The sequence below is a fragment of the Artemia franciscana genome, chromosome 17, assembly GCF_032884065.1.
Source record: "Artemia franciscana chromosome 17, ASM3288406v1, whole genome shotgun sequence".
Lineage (NCBI taxonomy): Eukaryota > Metazoa > Arthropoda > Branchiopoda > Anostraca > Artemiidae > Artemia > Artemia franciscana.
The window spans coordinates 23,979,175-24,006,451 of record NC_088879.1 but is presented as its reverse complement, the minus strand read 5'-3'; the positions used below and the strand labels follow the sequence as shown (position 1 = coordinate 24,006,451).

The window sequence follows — 27,277 nt, the reverse complement described above, 5'->3', positions numbered from 1 at the left end:
TTCTAACAGAGACATATGGAAGACTTTGGCTTGGAAGAGGATACCCATAACGTACAAATTCCAATAGAAACATATGAAAGATTTTAGCTGGGAGGGAGATAGCAATAAGCCAGATGCTGGACGTCTTCACCATCGACACCAGCTGATTAGAGTCACTTGAAGTTGAGTTGAATAGGGGTACATTGAAAGGATTGATTTGCAACTTTACTCTAGTTTCAATTTCACTCCCAGTTTGGTTGTAATTTCAGAACTCCTTTTGTTAAATATCTTCATACAAACAATTGAATTTCTACGGTAGTCAAATTTTGCCTCTTTTAACTGGGAGACTAATTCTAACTTTTCATTGAAGTTGGTTGAGATCCAACGGTCCCTCTGGTACATGTCATAGCGAGATTACAACAAGAGCTAAGAGCTCATATGGCACTTGTGACGAAGTTGGAAGAGCCAAGAGCTTATATGGCATGAGCTCTAGCAAAATTCTAATAAGCAATAGATTGATTTAAAAGGAGAATTGGAGGCTTAATGCCGGTCAGGATTTTAAATAAGAGCTCTGATTCACGAGGTCCTTCTAAATATCAAAATTCATTAAAATCCGATCACTCTTTCGTAAGTTACAAATACCTAATTTTTTCTATTTTTTCCGGATTAACCGTCCCCCCACTCCCCCCTCCCAGATGGTCATATCGGAGAAAAGACTATTTCTGATTTAATCTGGTCTGGTCCCTGAAACGCCTGCCAAATTTCACCGTCCTAGCTTATCTGGAAGTGCCTAAACTAGCAAAACTAGGACAGACACACCGACAGACCGACAGAATTTGCGATCGCTATATGTCACTTGATAAATACCAAGGGCAGCACATTTTGAGAATGTGTTAAACCGTGATAAAGTTACAAAGAATGATATAGAAAATAATGGGAAAGCTTGTGAGAATTTGGAAGTAAAGGGAGATTTATTTTGCAAAGAAAAGTCATCACCCATAAGAAAGATGATAAGGTTGAGCGTGGTAATTATTGAAGTATTATGTCAGTTTCTATTGGAAAAAAATTAAGTCATATGGCGATAATTTTTAGACTTGGAGATATTGAAGATAGTTGGAGACAAGAAAAGTTTGGTTTTGGAGATAAAAGAGGACGCGTGTACCAAATTTTTACTCTTTGATCAACAATTCAGTACATTCAGTCTTCGGTTTTACGTTTGTCTTCAGTTTTATAGGTCATGGACATACGTCTGCATAAGCCGATACAAGAGCTTTGTTTAAGGTCCTATCTCTGTATGGTATACAAGTTAATCAAATTAAAGTGATTCATGCAATATACAAAATAATTAGTGGTGAGGTTAAATTTGGAAATTAGGTAAGTAGTGAGATAAGTAGCTGGTTTGGTGTTAAATCAGGAGTTAATCATAGTTTCATTCTATCGACTATTTTAGTGAACTTAGATCTAAAGAACAGGATAAAGGCATGGAAGAGATGGAATCATATGGAAGAGTAAAACTGTCCTTAACTTAGAATATGCAATGGTCTGTGTGTCCTAGATAAAATTTCAGTTAAATGAATGATTTTTTTGAGGTTTTGAGAGTTCAAGGGTGCAAGAATAAGTTTGAAAATAATTACATGGGTAGTGTTAAAGATGGTTGATGCATTGAAATGTTACAAGTAGAATAATCAAGGTCCACAATGAACTCAAAAAAAAAGTTTGGAAGAATTGGTAGATAATTCTACAAAACAAGATTAGAATATTGGAAGGTGCAGTGATGATAGCAGTTAAGAACGATTCTGAAACGTGGGATATTTAGAATAAGGAAGAGGATTTGCTAGTTGTTTTCCAGAGGAGTTCTCTACGGATAGTGTTGGGTGCCCGTTTTCCTGACTGTGTTTCGTACGCTAAACTGTACGATAAAAACCGGCTCTATCCCATTTTCTAGGAATAGGACAGAGAAAATTTGAGATGGCTAGGAAAGATTTTACGGAAGAAGGAAGGATGGAAGAAGGAAGAAGGATTTTACGGAAGAAGGATTTTACGGAAGTCCTTTTTGGCAATCCATCTGGGGCCAAACAAAAACCAGATCGTCCACGAAAGGGATAATATGAGGTCATTAGACATGTTTTGAAGAAAAGCAGAACCTCATGAGGGAGGGAGGGGCTAAAGAAGGAAGTTTTGAACAGATTAGGATGAGGAGGACTATTCGCCACTATGTTAGCCTCAGGAGGCTTGATTATAAAAAACATAGATTATACATATACCGAATACAATCTTTGCACGGAATGGGGGCAAGTATGCCCTCATTCCTGAAATAATAAACTACACAGAAAATTTAACTGATTCTGGTCAAACGTGATTAGAAACAAAGTAAAGATGAGAGATAGCCTAAATTTGTGTTTCAGGAGCTACGGACTGATTTCTGTCGAGAATGAGGAAGAGGTGGCTTAAATCCTTGTAACCAGGTAAATGAATCAAAAAAGTTGTCCAATTCTGATAAAACCTGATGATAAATGAGACGTAATTCACACATTGAGAATTTCTGGTCCTCAGAACATCAAAAAGAAGCGGCTTTTCAATGCCAGTCAAAGAGACAGGAAGCAGATAAGACTCTAGTTATGCGTGAATTAGCTGGGTTAATATCTGGGACCAGTTTGGCCTTTCTAGGGCCTTTACTTAACCTGGCTGCTTTTTTTGGGTATTAAAAAGGAGGGCTCAAAATAATTCATCAGAAACGTAGTTACTATATATGGTGGCAGAATACAACCAAACGTGGACAGCAGGTGTAGTTATTACTTTGGGTCTATTTTACTGTTTGGATCACCCAACTTCTGTTAAGGAACGACTATATAGTTATTATCTGCTTCCTTAAGACTGACTTTTTGTCGGATATAAAGTTGTTGTAGCGAGGGATTGAAAGCTGGGTTTCAATATCACTTTTAGCAGGAATAAGCACCGTATGAGCTTTTAAAACTTGTTGCTAAGGTTCATCTTTACACCTTTAAATCGTTTTTTTGACGTTTTTTGAAGATCCATAGACACAAGGAAATCGTGGAAGGCCTCCATACATATGAACAGACCAGAAAACATAGATACAGGTATTCTGAAACAAGCCTTCGGTAAGTTTGTTTTATCTCATACTGGCCACAGCCGCACGTTCATTTCCGTGCGCCATTTATGTATTTCCATAACTTTTTGTAATTAAAAAAATTAATTTTTAAATAGAATCAACTTCTTACGAAAACTACATGGCTTGTTGCCCGCAAAAACTTGATTTTAATCGACTACAAGCATAGTCGCCAAAAAAGAAAAAGATCAAAATTCTGCCTGTTCTTTATTTAAACACAAACAGAGAACAGAATAATGTGTGTTTTTATTCCCATTAATTGACCGTGTCAAGAGATTCCCAGCCACTAGCCGATTCTAAACACTCTTGCTTGTCTGTCGCAGTCTCGGCAAACATCATCTTGCACAGAAAGATCAAAATAGTGTTTTAATGTTACAAAAATCATGTAGATATAGTTATATAAAATTCAGTAATTATTTTAAGGTCTTAACAAAAAATAGATTTGTGAATTGAAAATAGAGTAATTCTTGAAAATTGTAAAAAAGATAATCTTATTTCATTTCTCAGTTCAAAGTTACAATGGTTTCCTGGAAAAAACTTGTTTGGCTTAGCTCTTCCAGTGCATATCTCTATAACGTTGTGTTATAATTTCATAGAAAAAAAATGAGAATCAATTTTATTTTAGTTCTCAGTTTATTATGAAAACAGCAAAAATATTTCTGGTCTTTGAGCAGTAATTTTTATTTTTTAATTCGAACTAGAAAAGTACGTGAAATCTTACATAAATGATAGATACATTATAATACAAATCTTCACATTAAAGAACAAACTGTGTAGTTTTAAAGGAATCATTATGTAGAGGATGATTCAACACATACTTATCTCTAAATGAGAAGGTATAATATACATTAATTTTAATTATTTTCCTTAAGAAATCATCATAAGCAAGAATTTCCCAAACCGAGAGCCGAACTTAGGCAAACTGGATGAGAGCCAGGTAATCTAACCACAAAACTATATAGCATACATTATATTTATCTGATTAAAGATGTTTATGTTAAAGAACAAACTATAGTAACTGAAATCTAATATAATCGGGTATTATGATTATCGGGGTACTAAAACATCATCCGGGTCGTTATAGTAAAGAACAACTTTGGCCCATGGGTTACAATAAAAAACAAACTTATCAAGGTTACAGGTATACTTGCAATATAGTAAAATTATTAAGAGACAACTCAGCGGAATGTGGTTTATAAAATTACAGTGTAAAAAACTATAACTTACTCTTAAAGCGTTCTACAGAAGCATAGTGAACTTGTAACACTAAATACTGAATAGAAGTATCTCCGCCTACTTTAAATGCGACACCTTCAGGTAGCTCAAGGGCTGGTGCATCATGGGCCCAAGCATAAATAATCTGAGAGCCTTTACTACAGGGCGGACCACTTTTCAAACCTTTATTCGCTCTTGCCATTTCTCCACAGTTCCTATAAGGATACAAATGCTTAAAGATAGAAAAAAGGAAGAAAACGAGAGACAAAAATTTTAGATAAAATCAAAAACAGAAACAAATAAAATTAATAAGAGACAGAAACAGATCTTTGTTCCAACCAAACAGTTCTTGGTAACGAACAGTAAAAACAGTTGGTAAAGAAGCGATGCGGCTTAATAGTAGAAAACGCTCTACTACCCATTAAAGGTTATGGGCCTGAGAAAATTTGCCCGATTTTCAAAAAGAGTGACAGACCATTTAAAAGTTGGAGAATCTTAACATAGACCACGCCACCAGGTTTAGCATATCTGATAACTCTGTTGTACAGGTTTGAAGTTCCTATGTGTAAAAATGTAAAACTTCGCGTTTTTTGCCAAAAGAAAGATCATGAATGCGGGTTTATTTTTTCCCTAGGGGAGATCGTGTTGAACCAATGGTCTTACTACATCGCAAGAAGGCCTATTCAAACGGAAATTAAAAGTTATAAAGCCCTTTTATACTGACCAAAAATATTGGAGGGCAAACAGCCCCTCTCCAGCACCCCCTTTTCCGTAAAATCGTCCTATCAAGATTTTGAGATACCCATTTTGTTCAGCATAGTTAAGAGGTCCAACAAAAACGTCTATGGAGATAATACGAGAGTAGTATATTAACTTTGGATACAAGCAGACCCCTATCCTGATGTACTATTGGAATCACTAACCCCTTTTAAAGGCCCTTCGGACGCAAACAGAGCCCTATCCCAATGAGCTATTGGAGTTGCTAGTCCCTCGTATCCAGCTAAAAACTTCTAAGGAGTGTCTTCCGGAAGCGTTTTCCGGGAGCAATATATTCCCGGTGAGACCATTCAATTGATGAAACAAGATATATACACATATGATGTTACCTCAATTTCTGGTTGATAAGGAAAATTCTTGGAAATATTTTTCAGCTGTTTTTCTCGGTGAAATGGGTGTTTGGACACAAGCGGCCAGATGCATAGTACCCATCACCTGATCATTGATATAAAAGTTTGACGGTGAGTTACCTAGTATCACAGTTCCATATAGACGCTTGATTAGTTTACATTGTTTCAAGTTGGAAAAAACGTTATCTATATATATATAAATAAGTTGTCTGTGGGTTATGTCTGTTACACTTTGCCTGTTACGCCAGATTATATCTTCTATATATATAAAAATAAGTTGTATAAATTTTTGTGTTGAGGGTTTAAATGTAAAAACTGGGAATTACTGGGAGCTTTAACAAGCTTGGCACGTGGAGATTTCTCCAACTGTCAATGTTAGAATGAACACTGACAAACTGAAAAACATTGAAAAAGATAGAATGTTACCAAATCCTACAATGGCAGAAGAAACAGCCGAGGAAGCTGCTCAAAGAGTTAATGCCAAAAGGCTTGCGGCTAAAGAACGCAAAACCGTGCAGTTAGATGAAGATCAACCTGGACAGCGAGAGTCAAAACGTATCAAAACTGAAAATGATAGCGATGATGATTGGGTTTGGGATTTTGACTTGGATAAGGTCATCAATGCCTACCAGATTTTAGTTATAAAAACAAAGGTTCGGAGATATGTATTTACGTCTGAGAAATAAAGAAGAAAAAGAAAACTGAAACTAAAAATGTAAAAACTGGGAATAGCATAAATATCAAAATATTTTTACAATAGATTAAAGTAATTCGAAAACCTTATAACAGATACTTAAAATTTTGAGGTTTATTATAAATTGTTGAGCTTTAGCATGCTTGGCACGTCAAGATTTTCCAACTGTCAATGTTAGAATGAACATTGACAAATTGAAAAACATTGAAAAAGATAGAATGTTACCAAATCCTACAATGGCAGAAGAAACAGCCGAGGAAGCTGCTCAAAGAGTTAATGCCAAAAGGCTTACGGCTAAAGAACGCAAAACCGCGCTGTTAGATGAAGATCAACCTGGACAGCGAGAGTCAAAACGTATCAAAACTGAAAATGATAGCGATGATGATTGGGTTTGGGATTTTGACTTGGATAAGGTCATCAACGCCCACCAGATTTTAGTTAAAAAAACAAAGGTTCGGCGATATGTATTTACGTCTGAGAAATAAAGAAGAAAAAGAAAACTGAAACTAAAAATGTAAAAACTGGGAATTGCATAAATATTTCAAAATATTTTGACAATAGATTAAAGTAATTCGAAAACCTTAAAACAGATACTTAAAATTTTAGGGTTTATTATGAATTGTTGAGCTTTAGCATGTTTGGCACGTGACGATTTTTCCAAAGTCAATGTTAGAATGAAGATTGACAAATTGAAAAACATTGAAAAAGATAGAATGTCACCAACTAAAAAAATAGACCTGAAAAAAGAAAAAAGGTAAAAAACTAAAAAAAGACTAGAAAGAAAAAAACTAAAAAAAGAAAAAACCTAAAAAAATAAAAAAAGGTAAAGAACTAAAAAGAAAAAAAAACTATTAAAAAGCTAAAAACTAAAAAAAAAGAAAAAACTAAAAAAACTGGGAATTGCACAAATATTTCAATGTATTTTGACAATATATTAAAGTAATTCGAAAACCTTAAAACAGATACCCAAAAGTTTGAGGTTTATTATAAATTGTTGAGCTTTAGCATGCTTGACACGTAAAGTTTTTTCCAAGTGTCAATGTTAGAATGAACATTGACAAATTGAAGAAAACAAATGAATAAAAAGAAAAAACTAAAAAAAAAAGAAAAACTAAAAAAGAAAAAAACTAAGAAAAGAAAAAACTAAAAAAGAAAATAACTAAAAAAGAAACTATATCTCTATATATATAAAAATCAGTTGTATATATGCATGTTAGCTTGTTTGTGGGTTTGCATTTGACGTCATTATAAGTATATAAGGCTTTGTATATGACGTCATTATAAGATGACACTACAGACCGGGACACCGGGACACAAATGACGACCGGGACACAGGGAATATAAATGACGACCGGGACACTTAAAGAGAAATTACAGACCGGGACACCGGGACACAAATGACGACCGGGACAGAGGGAATATAAATGACGACCGGGACACTCAAAGAGAAATTACAGACTGGGACACAAATGGCGACCGGGACGCAGGAAATATAAATGACAACCAGGACACAGGGACACACCTACAACGGGGACGCCGGGGGCACAGGGGGATATATAAATGAAGACGGGGATACAGGGAATGTTCGATTAGTAATCACCATCAACAAAGCTCAAGGGCAATCGTTAGAAAAATGCGGTATAGATCTGAATCCGGATTGTTTTCCCATGGACAATTATTATGTTGCATGTTCAAGAGTTGGTAAACCTGCCAATCTGTTTATATGGACAGACAATGGGACAGCAAAGAATGTTGTATATTCGCAAGTTTGACGTAGTTAAATATATATATATATATATATATATATATATATATATATATATATATATATATATATATATATATATATATTATATATATATATATATATATATATATTTATATTTATATATATATATATATATATATATATATATATATATATATATATATATATTCACAGGTGGGACACAGGGACACAACTACAATGGCGCGTAACTAATATGGCACGTAACGACTTACGCGCGCGGGGGAGGCTTGGGGGGGCGCGAAACGCCCCCACCAACTAGGTGTTGGGGTGGCGCGAAGCGCCACCCCAACAGCTAGTGATATTTTAAAAAAATGAGTGGTTTTACACGATTGCAACTTGCGGGAGTTGAAGTGACGATGTGAAGACAAGAGCTCCCAATATAGCAGCTGTAAAAAGAAAGGATTGTCGACTAACATTTGAGTGGAATGAGATGTTTGGTAGATATATTATATCTTTAAGTAAATTTAAGTCAAAGGAACAATTATGTTTCGGAGCAAAAGTGAATATAAAGCATATATCCAGACTACAATATGGATTGAATGCAATCATGAAGCATATTGAAGACAACGGATTTACTCACCTCATGAAAAAGAGTCAAAAATGTATATTATTCTTTTATTACATTTCCGACAACGAAAAATGTTTATAGTGATTCATTTTTTCATTAGATATTTTAGTTGATTGTTTACTCTAAGGGACCAACAGGCGTTGAGAGTGTGCTCAAAGTAAAAAATTGTAATTTTTAATTTAGTCTCTAATCGGCGGTGGCAGTGTCAAGAACGACAATAGATGGATTTGAGAAACAGAAAATCTCACGGAATCTTCTAAGATTGAAAAAGCATTTGAATCTAAATGATCAGTTTCAGATGTTCACCGTACAAAAGGAAATATTCTCTGAAAAAATGCTTGACATTATCATGAAAAATTTTGATTACTGAATAAGGCTTTTATGTTGTGGGCCAAATGCATTTACTCAATTTATTGACGTACTAATTGAAACATGACAAAATCATTTTGAGGATTGGCTTTTTAACACTATCTAAAAAATTCAAGCTTCTATGATGATTTTTCGGTCTCGTTTTTCGTTAGAAAAGTCGACAATTTAAAAAGTGCTGTCTAAAACAGATATAATAGATTTTAACATAACTCGATTATCCCGCTCTCTCTCTCTTTTTCTCTTTCTCTCTCTCTATCTCTCTCTTTCTATAGCAGTAAAAAGAACATTCCTATTGCTCACAAGTCAGTCTCTATTTGGTGGTGTAAGAGTTAACACAGTGAAAAAATGTTCTACACATATACACTATGTTTTATATATATATATATATATATATATATATATATATATATATATATATATATATATATATATATTATATATATAAAAATAAGTTGTCTGTCCGTTACGCCAGATTATATCTTAAATATATATAAAAATGAAACTAAACTGAAAAGCAAACTGAAACTAAAAATGTAGAAACTGGTAATTGCATAAATATTTCTATATATTTTGACAATAGATTAAAGTAATTCGAAAACCTTATAACAGATATTTATAATTTTGAGTTTTCCTACACCTAGTTGGTGGGGGCGCTTCGCGCCCCCCCGCGCGCGTAAGTCGTTACGCGCCATATTAGTTACGCGCCATTGTAGTTGTGTCCCTATGTCCCACCTGTGAATATAGATAGATATATATATATATATATATATATATATATATATATATATATATATATATATATATATATATATATATATATATATGTTTTTAACTACGTAAAACTTGCGAATATACAACATTCTTTGCTGTCCCATTGTCTGTGCATATAAATAGATTGTCAGGTTTACCGACTCTTGAACATGCAACATATAATGGTCCATGGGAAAACAATCCGTATTCAGATCTATACCTCATGATTCTAATGATTGCCCTTGAGCTTTGTTGATGGTGATTGCTAATCGACCATTCCCTGAGTCGCCATCGTCATTTATATATCCCCCTGTGCACCCTGGCGTCCCCTTTGTAGTTATGTCCCTGTGTCCCGGTCGTCATTTATATTCCCTGTGTCCCGGTCGTCATTTGTGTCCCGGTGTTCCAGTCTGTGATTTCTCTTTGAGTGTCCCGGGCGTCATTTATATTCCTTGTGTCCCGGTGTCCCGGTCGTCATTTATATCCCCCTGTGCCCCCCGGCGTCCCCATTGTAGTTGTGTCCCTGTGTCCCGGTCGTCATTTATATTCCCTGTGTCCCGGTCGTCATTTGTAACCCGGTGTCCCGGTCTGTATATACATTCGTTTTTTAGTTTTGTTTTTCTCCTTTATTTTTTTCCTTTTTTCTTTTTTTTCTTTTTTAGTTTATTTAGATTTATTTAGTTTATTAGTTTTTTTATTAGTTTTTAGTTTTTTTGTAGTTTTTTTAGTTTTTTTTTTTACTTATGTCCTGGTCGTCATTTATACTCCCTGTGTCCCGGTCGTCATTTGTGTCTCGGTGCTTTGTTGATTGCTAATTTATATTATATTTATATTTATATTTTTTATATTTATTAATATTTTTTTAGTTTTCTTTTTCTCTTATTTTTCAGTTTTTTCCTTTTTTTAGTTTTTTCTTTTTTAGTTTTTAGTTTTTTTTTGTTTTTTACCTTTTTTTAGTTTTTTTAGTTTTTTTAGTTTTTTAGCTTTTTTAGTTTTTTTATTAGTTTTTAGTTTTTTTTTTAGTTTTTGCCTTTTTTTAGTTTTTTCAGTTTTTTTTAGTTTTTAGTTTTTTACCTTTTTTTTAGTTTTTTTTAGTTTTTTAGCTTTTTTAGTTTTTTTTCTTTTTAGTTATTTTTGTAGTTTTTACCTTTTTTAGTTTTTTTTCTTCTTTTGTATTAGTGTGAAATAATTCAGACGTCATATGCGGACAAACACGACGTCACTCGACAGACAGACAGACAGACATAACCCACAAACAACTTATCTATCTATCTATCTATATATATAAAAATAAGTTGTCTGTCTGTGGATGTGTGGATGGATGTGTGGATGGATGTGTCAGGTGACGTCATGTTTCGGCTGACGTCATGAAATTAGTTGCCGTCATTTTTGCTTTGAAGGTGACGTCATTCAAGTTATATAAGACATATGTTCGCCGTCATGTTTCGGCTGACGTCATGAAATTAGCTGCCATCATTTTTGCTTTGAAGGCATCATTTTTGCTTTGAAGGCGTGACGTCATTCAAGTTATATAAGACGGATGTTCGTGTAGAATTCTATTAATGCTTAAGTTTATAATGACTGATGAAGATGCTCAAAGAGTCTATGCCAGAAAACTTGCTGGTGATAGAGAAAGTCAGAAAAGAAAGCGTGCCGAGGAACTACCAGAGCAACGCGAAAGCAGACTTGCTGCTAAAAGAGAAAGTGAAAAAAGAAAGCATGCCGAGGAACTACCAGAGCAACGCAGAAGCAGACTTGCTGCTAAAAGAGAATGTGAAAAAAGAAAGCATGCCGAGGAACTACCAGAGCAACGCAGAAGCAGACTTGCTGCTAAAAGAGAATGTGAAAAAAGAAAGCATGCCGAGGAACTACCAGAGCAACGCGAAAGCAGACTTGCTGCTAAAAGAGAAAGTGAAAAAAGAAAGCATGCCGAGGAACTACCAGAGCAACGCAGAAGCAGACTTGCTGCTAAAAGAGAATGTGAAAAAAGAAAGCATGCCGAGGAACTACCAGAGCAACGCAGAAGCAGACTTGCTGCTAAAAGAGAATGTGAAAAAAGAAAGCATGCCGAGGAACTACCAGAGCAACGCGAAAGCAGACTTGCTGCTAAAAGAGAAAGTGAAAAAAGAAAGCATGCCGAGGAACTACCAGAGCAACGCAGAAGCAGACTTGCTGCTAAAACAGAATGTGAAAAAAGAAGGCGGGCCGAGGAATTACAAGAACAGCAAGAAATCAGGCTTGCTGCTGATAGAGAAAGTAAGAAAAGAAAGCGTGCCGAGGAATCAAAAGACCAGCAGGAAATCAGGCTTGCTGCTGATAGAGAAAGTAAGAAAAGAAAGCGTGCCGAGGAATCAGAGCAATCTGAAAGTTATCGCCTGGCATTCAGGTACAACCCAGTCGATGATTATAGCTTGAGTAGCTGTGTTCAAATCGGGACAATGTCCAAAATTTGTCCCTATTGCAAGGCCTTGAAATTCAATGGTGAAACAATGGGAATGTGTTGCGCCTCAGGAAAAGTTAAACTTCCTCTATTGGCTGCACCACCAGAGCCATTGAAGACTTTCCTTACTGGAACTACGTCAGAATCTAAGCGTTTTTTGTCAAAAATCAGACAATACAACTCATGTTTCCAAATGACGTCGTTTGGAGCCCAAATCGAAAATCCAGATCAATTTATGTCTACTTTTAAAGTAAAAGGGCAAATTTATCATAAAGCAGGGTCCCTTCTACCATTATTAGGCGAGAATCATAAATTTTTACAATTGTACTTCATCAGTGATAGAAATTCTGAATTGAATGCACGTTGCGAAATTTCTCCCAACGTTGAAAGGACAATCGTTTCCCAATTGCAACATCTTTTCCACGAAAATAATAATTTAGTGCGTCTGTTCAAAACAGCCATCGATTTGATGCCTACTGATACTCATAAAATTGTTATTTCCGCTGACAAAACGCCTCCTGGCCAACATGTGCGTAGATACAATGCTCCGACTATCGACGAAGTGGCAATCGTTATGGTCGGTGATCAGTTTTTACCTCGAGATATTATTCTACATAAGCGAAACGCCCAGTTGTTAAGAATTGCTGAAACTCATCGATGCTACGATGCCCTACAATATCCTATCATTTTTTGGGATGGAGCCGACGGCTATCACTTTAATATTAAATTGATGAATCCAGCCACTAACAAAGAAATGAATAAGAAATGCAGTGCAATGCATTATTATTCCTATAGACTAATGATTCGGCAGGATGAAGAAAATTATATTTTAAAATGCCGTGAATTGTTTCACCAATTTGTCGTGGATATGTATGCAAAAATTGAATCAGAACGTTTGCTATATATCCGCCTGAATCAGACCAAGCTCCGCTCTGAACAATACATTCATTTGCGAGATGCAGTTATAAATGACGGTAATACCACAAACGTTGGAAGATTAACAATTTTACCTTCGTCATATGCTGGCAGTCCACGTCATATGCATGAATATGCTCAAGATGCTATTGCGTATGTTCGTCTCTATGGTCGTCCAGATTTATTTATTACATTTACATGTAATCAATCTTGGGACGAGATACTGCAGCTTTTACTTCAAGGACAATCGGCGGTTCATAGGCATGACATTACGGCACGTGTCTTCCGGCAAAAGTTGAAATCACTGATAAACTACCTTGTAAAACATGAAGTGTTTGGGTCAGTGCGATGCTGGATGTACTCAGTGGAATGGCAAAAACGAGGTTTGCCACACGCACATATACTAATCTGGCTACATAAAAAAATTACTTCAAACGAAATTGATGATGTGATTTCCGCTGAAATACCTGATAAAAATGTCGATAAGGGGTTACATGATATTATTGTAAAAAATATGATACATGGACCTTGCGGTGCACTGAACGAAAATTCACCATGCATGGCCAAAGGAAGGTGCACAAAGCAATATCCTCGACTTTTAGTACCCACAACAATTACTGGCAATGATGGTTACCCACAATATAGAAGAAGATCTACTGAAGATGGCGGTAAAACAGCAATAATAAAGAAGCGTAACGGTACCACCATCGAAGTAGATAACCAGTGGGTTGTTCCATATTCCCCTTTATTATCCAAAACATTTAATGCACATATAAACGTTGAATACTGTAACTCCGTAAAGGCAATAAAATATATATGTAAATACGTCAACAAAGGCAGTGACATGGCAGTTTTTGGCTTGCAGTCCGAAATCAAAGATTTCGATGAAATCGTAGAATATCAGGCTGGAAGATACATAAGCAGTAATGAAGCTGTTTGGCGAATTCTTTCATTTCCGATACATGAACGTAGTCCAGCTGTTGTTCACTTAGCGGTACATTTACAGAATGGTCAACGTGTTTATTTCACGGAAACCAACGTGCAACAAAGAGTCCTGAATCCACCGGATACAACATTAACAGCTTTTTTTCGCTTTGCAAAAATGATTCTTTTGCGAAAAAACTGCTGTATACTGAAGTGCCTTCGTATTACACGTGGAATACTAAAAATAAAGTATTTGAACGTCGAAAACAGGGTAAGTCAGTCGACGGCCAACCTACCATCTTCAAAGATACCACGATAGGAAGACTCTACACCGTTCACCCCAATCAACATGAATGCTTCTTTCTACGCCTGCTTTTGGTGAATGTACCCGGTCCGACATCCTTTGAGTATTTGAGGACTGTAAATGGTACTATACATGACACTTACCGTAGTGCATGCCAAGCTCTGAATTTATTGGAGAATGACCAACACTGGGATAACTGCATCAATGACGCGTGCGAAACGTCAACCCCAAGTCAAATTCGTGCATTGTTTGGCATCATTTTAACAACTTGCTCTCCATCAGCTCCTACAGAGTTATGGGAAAAATATAAGTCAAAAATGTCCGAAGATATACTTCATCGAAAACAGTTAGAGACGTCAGACATGACTTTTGATTTTACACCAGAAATTTATAACTACACTTTAGTTGTTATAGAAGATATTTGCATAAGTATGGCAAACAAACCTCTTCAGGGTTTGGGAATGCCTTCACCTAACCGTATCGCTGCTGTTTCGACATGTGTAGAATTGGATCGTGAACAAAGTTACAGTACGAGTGATCTATTGTCGTATGTACAAAATAACATTTCCAAGTTAACGTCGGAACAAAAAGACATTTATGATACGATAATGCATTGTGTCGATAACAACGTTGGAGAAATTTTCTTTTTGGATGCGCCAGGAGGTACTGGTAAAACGTTTGTGATAAAACTGATTCTGGCATCAATTCGATCTAAAAATGATATAGCGTTGGCAATTGCGTCGTCCGGAATAGCCGCAACATTGCTGCCTGGTGGAAGAACTGCTCATTCCGCTTTGAAATTGCCTCTGAACTTGCATTCTACAGAAACTCCCACGTGCAATATTTCCAAATCATCTGGGATGGGTAAAGTATTGCAGCAATGCAAACTTATTATTTGGGATGAGTGCACAATGGCACACAAAAAATCGCTCGAGGCTCTGGATCAATGCTTGAAAGATTTAAGAGGGAATTCGAAACCCTTTGGCAGCACATTAATATTGCTTGCAGGAGATTTCAGGCAAACATTACCTATAATACCTAGATCAACTCCTGCAGACGAAATGAATGCTTGCCTGAAAAATTCTAATTTATGGGCACACGTAAAAACATTAAAATTAACTACAAATATGCGTGTCCGATTGCAAAACGATGACTCTGGTCAAACATTTTCAGATCAATTGCTAGCAATGGGAAACGGAAAGCTCCCAGTAGACTCAATTTCAGGACGTATACAACTACCTGCTGATTTCTGTAATTTAGTGACGTCCAAAAATGAATTGATTGAAAATATATTTCCGAATATTCTAAAAAATTATAAAAATAATAAATGGCTAAGTGAAAGAGCGATTCTCGCACCCAAGAATATAGACGTCCACGAAATCAACAATATTGTTTTGACCAAGATTCAAGACCAGGCAGTCCTTTACAAGTCAGTCGACACAGTTTTGGAACCAAATGAAGCGGTTAATTATCCATCTGAATTTTTAAATTCCATAGATCTTTCAGGGTTTCCACCACACGTGCTACAACTAAAAATAGGCGTACCAATAATATTGTTACGTAACATAAACCCACCAAAGCTTTGCAATGGCACTCGACTTGCCGTAAAAAAAACAATGGAAAACCTAATAGAGGCCACAATCCTGACAGGGCCTTTTGAGGGTGAGGCTGTTCTTATTCCTCGCATTCCCATGATTCCAACAGATCTGCCTTTTCAATTTAAAAGATTGCAATTCCCAATTCGATTAGCATTTGCAATCACCATTAACAAAGCTCAAGGTCAATCATTAGAAAAATGTGGTATTGATCTTAATACTGATTGTTTTTCCCATGGACAATTGTACGTTGCATGTTCGAGGGTCGGTAAACCTGACAATCTATTTATATGCAGCGAGAATTGGACAGCGAAGAATGTTGTATATTCTCAAGTTTTACGAAGTTAGTTGTATTTCGGAACAGACTGTTGTATATTCACAAGTTTTACGTAGTTAATTTGTATTGTATCTATCTATCTATCTATCTATATAAAAACGAGTTGTGTGTATGCATGTTTGTTTGTTTGTAAAAAGAACGTTTGCATATGACGTCATTATTAGTACATACGGCTTTGTATATGGACAGACAATGGGAAAGCCAAGAATGTTGTATATTCGCAATTTTTACGTAGTTTGAAACACATATATAAATCTATCTATATTCACAGGTGGGACACAGGGACACAACTACAATGGCGCGTAACTAATATGGCGCGTAACTAATATGGCGCGAAACTACTTACGCGCGCGGGGGGGCTTGGGGGGGGCGCGAAGCGCCCCCACCAACTAGGTGTTGGGTTGGCGCGAAGCGCCACCCCAACAGCTAGTATATATATATATATTGGACAGCTGGTCGTCATGTGACAACTACAGTACAATTGATGACTATAATGAAAAATATAGACTATGCAATACATTGAAATTGCATAGAGGGTATGTTTTTACAATATAAGGATCGTAATTCCTGTCTTGAAGAGGCTTGTGATTCTCAGTCACTCTGATAAGTGTGAACAATGGGAAAATACTTACCCTGGCGTGATTGAAAAAACTCTAAACGTGATTTTAATTTCTTTCTTGGGGACTGGTATCGTGTCGGATTTAAATTGTTGTGAGAAGAAGAATTTGGAGCAAACTTCAATTGTAAAAACATCGAGAGAGTATGATTACTACTTCATCATTGTGAAGACAATGGTATTTATGGTTATCAGCCTACTGATCTTTCTTTGACTATGATAGAAAGTGATTCTTCATATGAGAATATCGTGTGGGAAATTACTTCAAGTAAACGAATAGAAACATGTGAATTTTACAATATAAATTATAATAGTATCATTGACTTCAAAAAGAGATATAATAAAATGAAGTTGCATTATACTGTGTTACATTATGGCCGAGTGCATTGGTGTTCCGGATTCAGGATCCTCTTTCTGAGAGGACGCGGGTTCGAATCCCAGTGTACCCAATTGTTCAGTTAGGGACGGGGGTCAGTTGCGTGACTCTATAAGATTAGCCAGAGTCGACCCAGTTCTAAATGGGTACCTGGAGAAATCTGGGGAAGGTAAACAGGAAGGGTGTGCAAAAGCACAGGATGGTTGACCCCCAGCCTCCCATTGCACTTCCTGGATGAAGAGCCAAGAAACGAAGATCAGCACCGCTGGTAGGGACTTTAAAGTCTAATGCCGTATCATTTACCTATTATACAAATTTGACCCTGACTTTTGCAAGCCATGATCAATACAAGTTGAATCCCAATGATCTGCCACCACTAATCGTTGTCAACAACGACAACCTAAATGACGAAGAAGAAGAAGAAATTTAAAAGATGAAGAAGAAAAACTTTTTTTGTACATACGTTTTATTAGCAAAAAAATTTACATACATTATTAAAACATTTCATTCTTAGAGCACTGAAATTAAGATTGTATGGGTAAGACAGGATATTTTCTACTATGAAGTCATTCAATCAAGGATTGTCTACATAAATGTTGAGAAACCAATTGTAAGTATAGTCATGACATCGAAAAATAAAATACAGTAATGCATGAAAACCAAAATTTTTGGTTGATAAATCTTGTACCCGCATCCAATTTAGAATAATTGGTTTTCCACTTCTTTACAGGACGTTTTGGATGTGAGGTGTGTAGAATGCAACCAAGAGGATATTTTGGTAGATCAGAATATACTTAACGTACAATGCCCGTTCAGAAAATACTCATATTCTGAGTACCAGACAAGTCCAAAACAATGATACCGTGACTTTTTGCGAATATGGCATCTGCTATACTATTTTCAAATAGTTGTGAATCTCAATCCAGGGATCGCATTGTCAATCCATATAGGGTCCTATAGGATTTTTCAAAAGATAAATTGTAGAGAGGAATCCAGTTTCCTTTAGATACGAGAGGAAAGTCCAAACATTTCAAGTTCATGTAGAGAACTCGTCCATGATCCTATGGCACTGGCACTTTTTACAAAAGCCAAAGCAAGTTTTGAAGAAATTTCACCAATGATAAATTAAGAGTCAGTGTAAGCACTTGAACCGGTGGAATTATGTCGTCGATTGGTGATTGTGTGTGGAACGAGCAGTTTGATATTATTTACAGAGGCTCTTGATTTTTCAACTACCAAAGCAACAGAACTCATAACGTGTTGTTTTCGTATATGAAGTATTGCCGAGGTGAGATTGACATTTGTACTGGGTGATGCATCACGTGTTTTCTCAAGATGAAATGGGACGGACCAAGTTGTAAATTTATGTTAATTTTAAAATCGTGGTGTATCCTAAATATTTCATGATTTAGTTTACCAACTAAATGATACTCCTTGCTCACCCTTCAAGTGAGTTCACCATCAGTATCAACATTCCATCTACAATCACAGCCCATCGCCAGACCTCTTTAATTCCTTATCAGATTTTGGAATCATCAACATTAATTGTATGTAGCTTGCATAGTTCGATAGATTGTTGCTATTGCTCACCAATGTTCCATTTATGTAGACACTTAATTGTCTAAACAAATTGTGTAGTAAGCTATTTTTAATAGGATAATCCATCGGTAGCAGTGTGAGTTTGATTGTCAGACTTTTTCCTCAACACAACTTTTAAATCAATAAATTTGGCTGATAAATCTATGAAGTAGTCTTCATTGGAATAAATTTGAAAATGTATGTTTTCAGAGAGTGATTTTTTGGTAAGAATTGTTCATAATATCCATGTTTACACTGACATCTACACTTTCTGCATTGAAAAGATTTAGGGATGAGGTGACTGTAGAACAAGATTCCTTTTTGGGTATGTAGGTCGTTTCAGTCTAGGAAAAGAAACCTTTTTTGATCTTATAGTTTTTTGTATTGGTTTCTTTTTCTTCTTCTTTGATAAGACTTATGTCTTTCGTTTCTGACCTGAATAGAGACTGATGAGTGATGAGGTGTTTCTCGACTTTTTTAAAACTTTTCTACTTTGTCGTGATTTCAATCGCTCACCAGGGGATCGTGCGCTGGACCTGAGATTATAAGAAACACTTCTTTTAAAATCTTTACCAGTCCCCCCTCTAATCGTGTAGCGTAGAGGATGTAAAATCTGCGGCAACCTTTGTAATAGTTCATCCATGACCCAATTGTCGTGGTCTGAGAGAAGTAGCACAGCAATCCACATCAGGACAAACAAATTTATTTTTTTCTATTAGCTATCTTTTTTTGTTGAATGGATCGGAAATGACATGTTATCATAGCCAAACCTATTGTTATTGCTAAAAGATCACCTAATTCAATTCTTAATCTTAACTGACAGATCTCAAAATACAAAGTGTTAACAGGAACATACTGAAGATACTTTATATCACAGTTACGAGCATGTTCACAGGTAATTTTTAATTCAAAAATGTGTAGGAGGGGAACATTTGAATTACCAACTCTCGATGATTTAACAATGGCCGCTTAAAGAAATATGCAACTGACCGAGGAAAAACCGGTGGGATTGTCTATAAAAATAATACGATCCGTTCTACTGACAGTTCCAGCATTTTTACCATTGTTTATATTTTTTCTAAAGCCAAGAACATCTTTCAGATTACCGTTGAGAAGAATAATTTCATTGTCAATGGGTGAGCTAATGTAAAACTTGCCCTGTTCCATTGAATAATTAAATGGGAACGTACCATTCTTACGAGTAGAGATTTATCTATAGATTGTACGACACAAATCAGTCATACTACCAAATTCTTTGTATTTCAGTGCGACATAGGGATATTCAGTAGATTTAAATGCTTCTGTCCATTCATAATCAAGGAGTGACCAATCGAATGGTCTAACTCTTATCTCATATGTACGATATTTTCTCGGGCTTAATGTTTCATTTATTTTTGAGAATACAATAGCAAGAGCAACTTTATATTCCCCGTCATTGAATTTGATGGCTCGGGAGAGTTTTGTTCATAAATCCCATGTTTTATTCAAATTATTGTAAAGAGGATCACAGACACTGGAGATAAACGTCACATAGAAATCATTGGGCATTGTTTACGTCTTCAGCAGATATCCTCGAATCAAAATCAGAGTTGTATCCTAATCAACGAACAAGCAACTGACTCTTGCCCCTATGAGCACAAGTCTTTAATATCTTTTCAATATGATATATTCCAGCGTTTTTAATTTTTCGTAATTCATAATCATAAAAACCGCTAAGAGTCTCATCATTTTTCATGCCAAGTAGATGATACGCTATGGGTGTAGTGTCTAAGATTCTGGATACTTTAAAAAGTTCAGTGGACCATAAGTAATTTTCAAAATATTAGTAGCTAGATTGATTCGAACAGTATCACCAGCATTGAATTTCTTCTTTTTCGCTTTCCTCCCCACCCCTTTATTGGAATATGGAAGAAAAATGTCAAGTGTATTGCCATCTTCTCGATGAAATTCCATAAGGTTGGGATTGGACCGGGATTGACAAGGATGTTGATTATAAACCAACATAATTTTATCCAAATCATGAATAAAGACAGTAATATTTTTCAATATGCAATATCTTGAAATTGAAAGTCGAATAGTTCTGATCAATCGTTCACCCAGTGCTGCCTTTATTGGACTATAATTACGATAAAGCATTGTATTATGTTTTAATAGAACTTTATTTACATGTGGATTAACGAATTCACTACCCGATCCACTTGAGCCTTCTTATAAAAATCCGGTTCAAGGATGGTTTCATGAGCCTTATCAACTTCATCACCTTTCTTAGTCTGCAGTAGAATGGCATATGCATAGTGACTAAAAACACTGATTGCAAGTAGAATGGCTAGAATGTGCTAGAAGTAGAATTAGAATGTGCTATAATGTGCATTGTAACATTGCTGAATCTCATCTAGAATCAAAAGATTTGCTTGACATATTTGCAATGGGAAGGCTTTAGTTTTTCATAGTGATTACCACAAACTCTATGATAACAATGTAGTGTGTAACTTGATTTATTTTATAAATACTCTGCTACTAATTACTTTTCATGTCCAGTGACTTAAGCAAGTGTGGTGGTTGAACTTAAATTTTCCACTTCACCAATATTCTCATAAAGGTTTCAAAACTTCGACCATTTTGAGCGTAACAACGTACTGAAGTGTCCACTGCCCTTTTGCGTACAAACAGATAGTAAGGGTGATGCTGTGATATTAAGACGCCATTGCTTAAGTCCACCCTCTCGTCAAATCATCATCATTGCACTTATTGTGCTAGTAGTTTCTGAAAACAATTTAAAAATATCTTTTGATATTTGAATAAATTCCTTTAGTCGTTTTAAAACGAGTCTAGTCCCAATAAGGGGAAGCTTGACAAATTTAAAAACTTGTGCAAATGACTGCCAAACGATAAAAGTTTTTTACGATTTGTTATCAAATCTGACAACAAATCAAGTAGAATTCAGGTGTTGCCATGGATTATAACTTAATTCGCACTAGCATCAATTTGAACATGCTCACTTTCAGTGAGATAAGTCAAGAGTCTTTTACACTCTTCACGATCAGAATGACGTATTACGTCTGTAACACCTGTCAAAGCTTCAGACAAATCTTCTTCTTTTGATGTTGGTGGTGATGTTCAATTTAAAGTCATTTGTGACCAATGACATTTACATTGAGAGGTCCCTCAAGGCAGGGTTTATGTTTGTCGACTCGTCAAAGTACACTTTGAAGCAAAATTAATATGTCATCGTTGGCAATTGTCTCATTATTAATGAAAAGGCGTAAGAACATATATATATGAACACAAAGTCTAGAAAAATAAATGACATCACACTACATAACCCTCTTTTGATTTTATTCAGAAGAGTATTTACAGAAAAGACACAGAAAAGTAGAGTGTGCTACTGGAAAACTCTCGAAATTTTATCCAGGCGAGTGATGCATTAGAGTTCATTCAAATATAACTAACAATGAATAAAAAAAAGGAAATTGGTTAGTTTCCAGTGACTCCTGGAAACTAACCCCCCTCCCTCAATCTTTGTTTTTGTTTAAATTTTACCCTATATGTTTGATTGTTTTAATTCAACCCTTTTTGATTAAGCGTATTTCACTCTTAACTAATATGTTTCTACTCTTTTTTTCATATTGGAATTAATATTATCTTCCATACGACTTTCATCAAAAAATTAAAAATATTTCAGTTCGTATGTTTAAACCCACTAACAGTCTTCAAGAGACTAGCAAAATAATCTTCAAGAATAATTATCCCTGTATAACATTCAAATATTCAAATATACATTCAGTATATTCCTAAGCATATACCTAACATTCAAATATACCTAAGGCATTCAAATCGACAAATTAGATTAAAAAAGTTCCAAGCCGTCCAAGTTTTTCAGTTCAATGCGTGCATGTGTCGGAATCACATTGTATAAACGAATTAACGAATCAAATTGAAAAAAGGATTTAATGTAAATCTGATCTATGAAAAACTTGGATTTTTTTTGTATTACTTTAAAGGAAAAGTAGTCTCTATGACCCCACTACTTATAATCTGGTGGGGGTGATAGCTCACGAAAAAAATTGTTGATTTTTGTTGGCTTTAATCTCAAAACTACTCTTTATTTTTTTCTTTTTTTACTGTTCGGAAGCCGCTGATTAAAGCTTGAAAAAATAATATATCTCGATTGTTCTATCCTTTTTTAAAAGTATGTCCTGCTGATATAATGCATGTTGCAGTTTCGCAGTTGAGAAAAGCGATTTCAAGTAACATGGGGCACAATCTTGCATGAAAAAGTACTTACCATACAGGTTGTTTGCTACCAGGAGCTTCACAACCGTAAATAAGCATATGATGGGCTGTTAGACTCGTTGCATTTGGCTTAAATCCAGCTGCAAAATTAAATATAATTTTCAGTGTGCCATTTAATTTGTCTACATACAATTTTATATTCATAAATTGAACTTAGAAGAAGTCAGCAGCACTTCCATGGGCACTAAATGGGGGGGGGAGAGGGCAGCTGTAGGAAGGAAACTGCTCTTGTGGATTTGGAAAACATTTTTTTATTATCTTTGTTAGAAAATCAATTCGAAGAAAAAGACCACCCTCCCTTAGGTTTGAAAAATCATCTTTATGTGCATCTATGGTAAAGGAATTAAAAGAAATCTTTGCCCGTTCCTCAACATTCATGTAAATTAGCACTCCTGGCCATTCGCACATTAGTTTAGATGAGTGTCTTATCACGCCCGAAATTTTGTATTACATTTCGTATTTTACGGCGAATAATGAAAAAGTCCATTTCTCAGTGAAGGAAGACTACTTCTGAAATTTGAACCCATAAAAATCGTCTCCGGTCTAATCACTAAATAATGATTAATTATTAATAATCAACTGACTAGTATTAATTGATATTGTTGATGTTTGTTATTGATTAATCAATGGATAGATAATGGTATCTCGTCTCATCAATAAGTAGAGATTAGTTATTCATGATTAAGTGATTATTACTGATTATTGATTGTAATGGTTGAATGCTGGAATTATTAATTAATCAGTAAATAAGATAGTGAGAGCTCAAGACTAATCAATCAACAATGATTAATTATTAATTGTGAATTGATTATTCTTCATTAGTGACTTATATTATTGTTTGTTGATATTATTGATTAATCAATGAATAAATAATAATAACCAGTTTAATGAATAAATAATGAAGCTAGCAAAATCCAGAATCATGATGGGAGGGCGTGGGAATAATAGTGAAACTATCCTACAATGTGGCACTGAGCTAAATTAGGGCTAATTAGGAATAAGATCCTGGTGTACCCAATTCTTCAGTTTGGGATGGGGGTCAGTGGCGTGACTCTGTAAGCTTAGCCAGAGTCGACCCAGCTCTAAATGGGTACCTGGAGAGATCTGGGGAAGGTAAACAGGAAGGGTGTGCGAAAGCACAGGATGGCTGACCCCCAACCCCCCATTGCACTTCCTGGCTGAAGGGCCAAGAAACGGAGATCAGCATCGTCGGTACGGACTGTAAAGTCTAATGCCGTATCCTTTACCTTTTTTTTTACCTTTTTTATGGTAAACCCAGCTTTCAGAGGATTAATTTGGACGCATATTGTTTAATTGTAGCCCTCGGGATCCCATAAGATCAATCACCTTGCGAAAGCCTAAATAGCTCAGTTGGGAGAGCGTTAGACTAAACCTCTAAAGGTCCCTGGTTCGATCCCGAATTTCGGGCCGGTACATGATATCTACCCGACGCAGGGACCTTAGTAGTCAAGAAGCGTCGTTAATTCTTAAATAATAATAAGATCAATCTTTGAAGATAACCTGTTCCTTCTAGATTCAGATTTAGTCCCCATCATTGTAACAAGACCAATTATAAACAATGAAGCAATAAAGAAACATCATAAAACCCTTATAGGATAAAATCATTCACGGATTTGATCATGGTGATATGATAAAAGTAAAAAATAAACCAAAATTTGCAAACTATTTTATCTAAGAAATAAGCGTTGACAAAATCTGTCTTTTGACGTTTCAAGTTTGCAGTGCTCCTTTAAGGCTTAAGGTACGTTTGAAAGTCCGAGCTTAAAACTCCCTACGCAATTATTAAGACTCATTTATTGCAATAAAATTCTACTTTCACGAGGAAACAGAAAGTCGGTAGTAACAATAAGAATTGTAAAAGAGACCTTAAATGCTCCTTAATCGGAAACAATTATTGTTTCTAAGTGAAATTATGTTGCTGCAGATAAAAAGCATGTACAGATTTTGTAAGAAACTTTGGAAACTTCTTTGTTCTTATTGATCTACGAAATTTTGCGTGGGTGTTAGATTTTTTTTACATCCAACTACGCCATGTCCGAATGATATTTTGGTTAAATAATATTCTAGCGACGAAAAACTAGCTTGAGAAACTCAAAGAAATTTCATGACAATCAACAACTCTAAAGAAAAGGCCAAATTTCCATGTATATTTTAACTGAAATGCAGAAAGATCACTAAAACTCAATCTAAGAAAAGAGAGAATATTTAATTCAAGGATTAGTATTGCGACGTGTGAAAGGGATTATTTCTCGTGCTCATGGAGAAGTCTAGCGAATATTTATCAGAAACAATGGCATAGACTGGATTCTAATTTGAAGAGGGGTTAAAATTATTCAAAATTTACCTTGATAAATTTGGTTTAGGAAAGAGATAAAGCAAGGATAATACACTGCCATAATCTTGTCGGCGCACGCTAGATAAAACCTGTACAGTATTTGGTCATAAAATGGCCCATAACCTTACAGAGAGACTCACATGACCGTAAAAGAAACAACCTCACAAACTTGGGGTATCCTAAATCAAAGACCGGCAAGATCAACATAAAATATCTGGGTACACAGAGATGCTGACATTGATGTTGAACACAAAGATCACAATCCAATAGTGTCTAGAGATTACCGAAAGCCTAAACTTAGAAAAGATAACGACTTTCGGGGTGGTTATGACGTTAATGAGCTCTAGAACAGGGATTTCAGCTTTTCAGGACAGTTGGATGAGTAACTGGAGAGTCTAAAAGCTCACAAAGCAAACAATGGATGGGATAATTTTTGGAAAATAATTTACAAAGTGGCAAAAGACGCCTTATGAAGGAAAGTTGGAAAAGTACCAAGGAAGATTAGCGAAACGCCTCAAGCTTTTTAGAAGCAAGAAGGAATTTGCACAAGGAACTCCTGAGTGATGAATCTCAAGAGAATCAAAGTAGAGTAAGGGAAGTAATGAAGACATTAATGAGTGTATTAAGAAGATGCAAAGTGGAGCTCACGGAGGAAATAGCCTAGACACACACAAAATGGAGTCAAATAGCATAATAATTAGACATTTATTATACGTATACGTTATATTTATTAACGTATACGTTACACGTTATAGTGATTATACGTTATAGTTATTAGTGTGATGAATGAGGATAATGTTGTCGCGGTTAAGACAGACAGTAAGGTTGGTATTTGCCTCCGCACGGTACCTGGAGTTGGGTTGCTTCGGTCCTTTATCTGTTAATATTGATCATTTGGTTGGAGTTAGTTCTAAAAATATAGCTAATGCTAGGAAAGAGCACAATATCAAATAAGGAGGTAGCACTTTCCACAACTTAGGCTCTTCAAATGATTTGAGAATCCTAGATAAAAATATTAGCAAAATGAATGAATTTTAAGAGGTTTCTCGTGGGGTGCAAAAAAGGTCGGATAACAATTCTTTTTAAAAAGCCATATCGAACAGGAATAAATGAGGAGGAAGAGGTAATATTTAGATGACAAAAATCGACCCAGGGGATAGCTTTACTTCCCACGGTAGTATTAATAGTACAGATGGCGGATATAACGAAGATACAAAAGGCAGAATAACCAAACCGCAGGGTGTTTTATTCCTTCTTTTTTAAGGTTAAAAAAAAGTTTAGAACAATAGAAATATAAGCCTAGTGACTAATAATACAATATTTGGACCCATGGTAATGTCAGCAGTCAATTCCGAAACGTGACCGCGCCGCAACCAAAAGCTGAGAAAAACCTGTGGGATGTTTTCCAGAGTCATTGTCACGACAGTTTTTAGATGCTCGTTTGACTGACTGCATTTCGGAGAATGCGAAAAAAATTCTGGTTGGATCACACTTTCAAGAAAGGTTAAAGAGGCTAGGCCAAGTCAGGGATGCAGCGGCAGCTGCAACCTGGTAAAGAGCGAACCGGAGCCCATAATAACCAAAAAATAAGTTTTGAAAAAAAACTGCCTAATGAAAAAAAATCGCAGTCTGACAATGATTCAGGAATAATAACTATTAATTTGGTTCGTCTAAAATCAAAAGTTTATTGCAAAAAGAAATTTATTGGAATCCGTAAGATCGAAAACATTTTACAGGAAATTACAGTCCTCCTCTTTGAACAACAAAGAAAATCGCTTTTTTGCATCGCTAGCACTGATCTGTCTCCCGTTCCCTTTTTTTCTTTTCTTTTTCCAGGCCTAGCGGATTACCAGAACATCATAGAGAGATGCTTAATAGCTCATTCAAAAACTGTTTCTTATATCTGCGTGTTTTTAATAAATTTC

At 35.6% G+C, this 27,277-nt stretch overlaps 1 protein-coding gene across 2 annotated transcripts in view; it reads right to left on the bottom strand.

The window, feature by feature from the left end:
- LOC136038033 (peptidylglycine alpha-hydroxylating monooxygenase-like) overlaps positions 1-27,277 on the bottom strand; it is a 73,336-nt gene that overhangs the window by 27,097 nt on the left and 18,962 nt on the right. For both annotated transcript variants that reach the window (XM_065720974.1, XM_065720975.1), the window contains exons 3-4: positions 22,989-23,076; positions 4,334-4,536 (exon numbers count right to left, since the gene is read on the bottom strand). In XM_065720974.1, the coding sequence (XP_065577046.1) occupies positions 4,334-4,536; positions 22,989-23,076 (291 nt within the window). The remainder of the gene's footprint in view (positions 1-4,333; positions 4,537-22,988; positions 23,077-27,277) is intronic.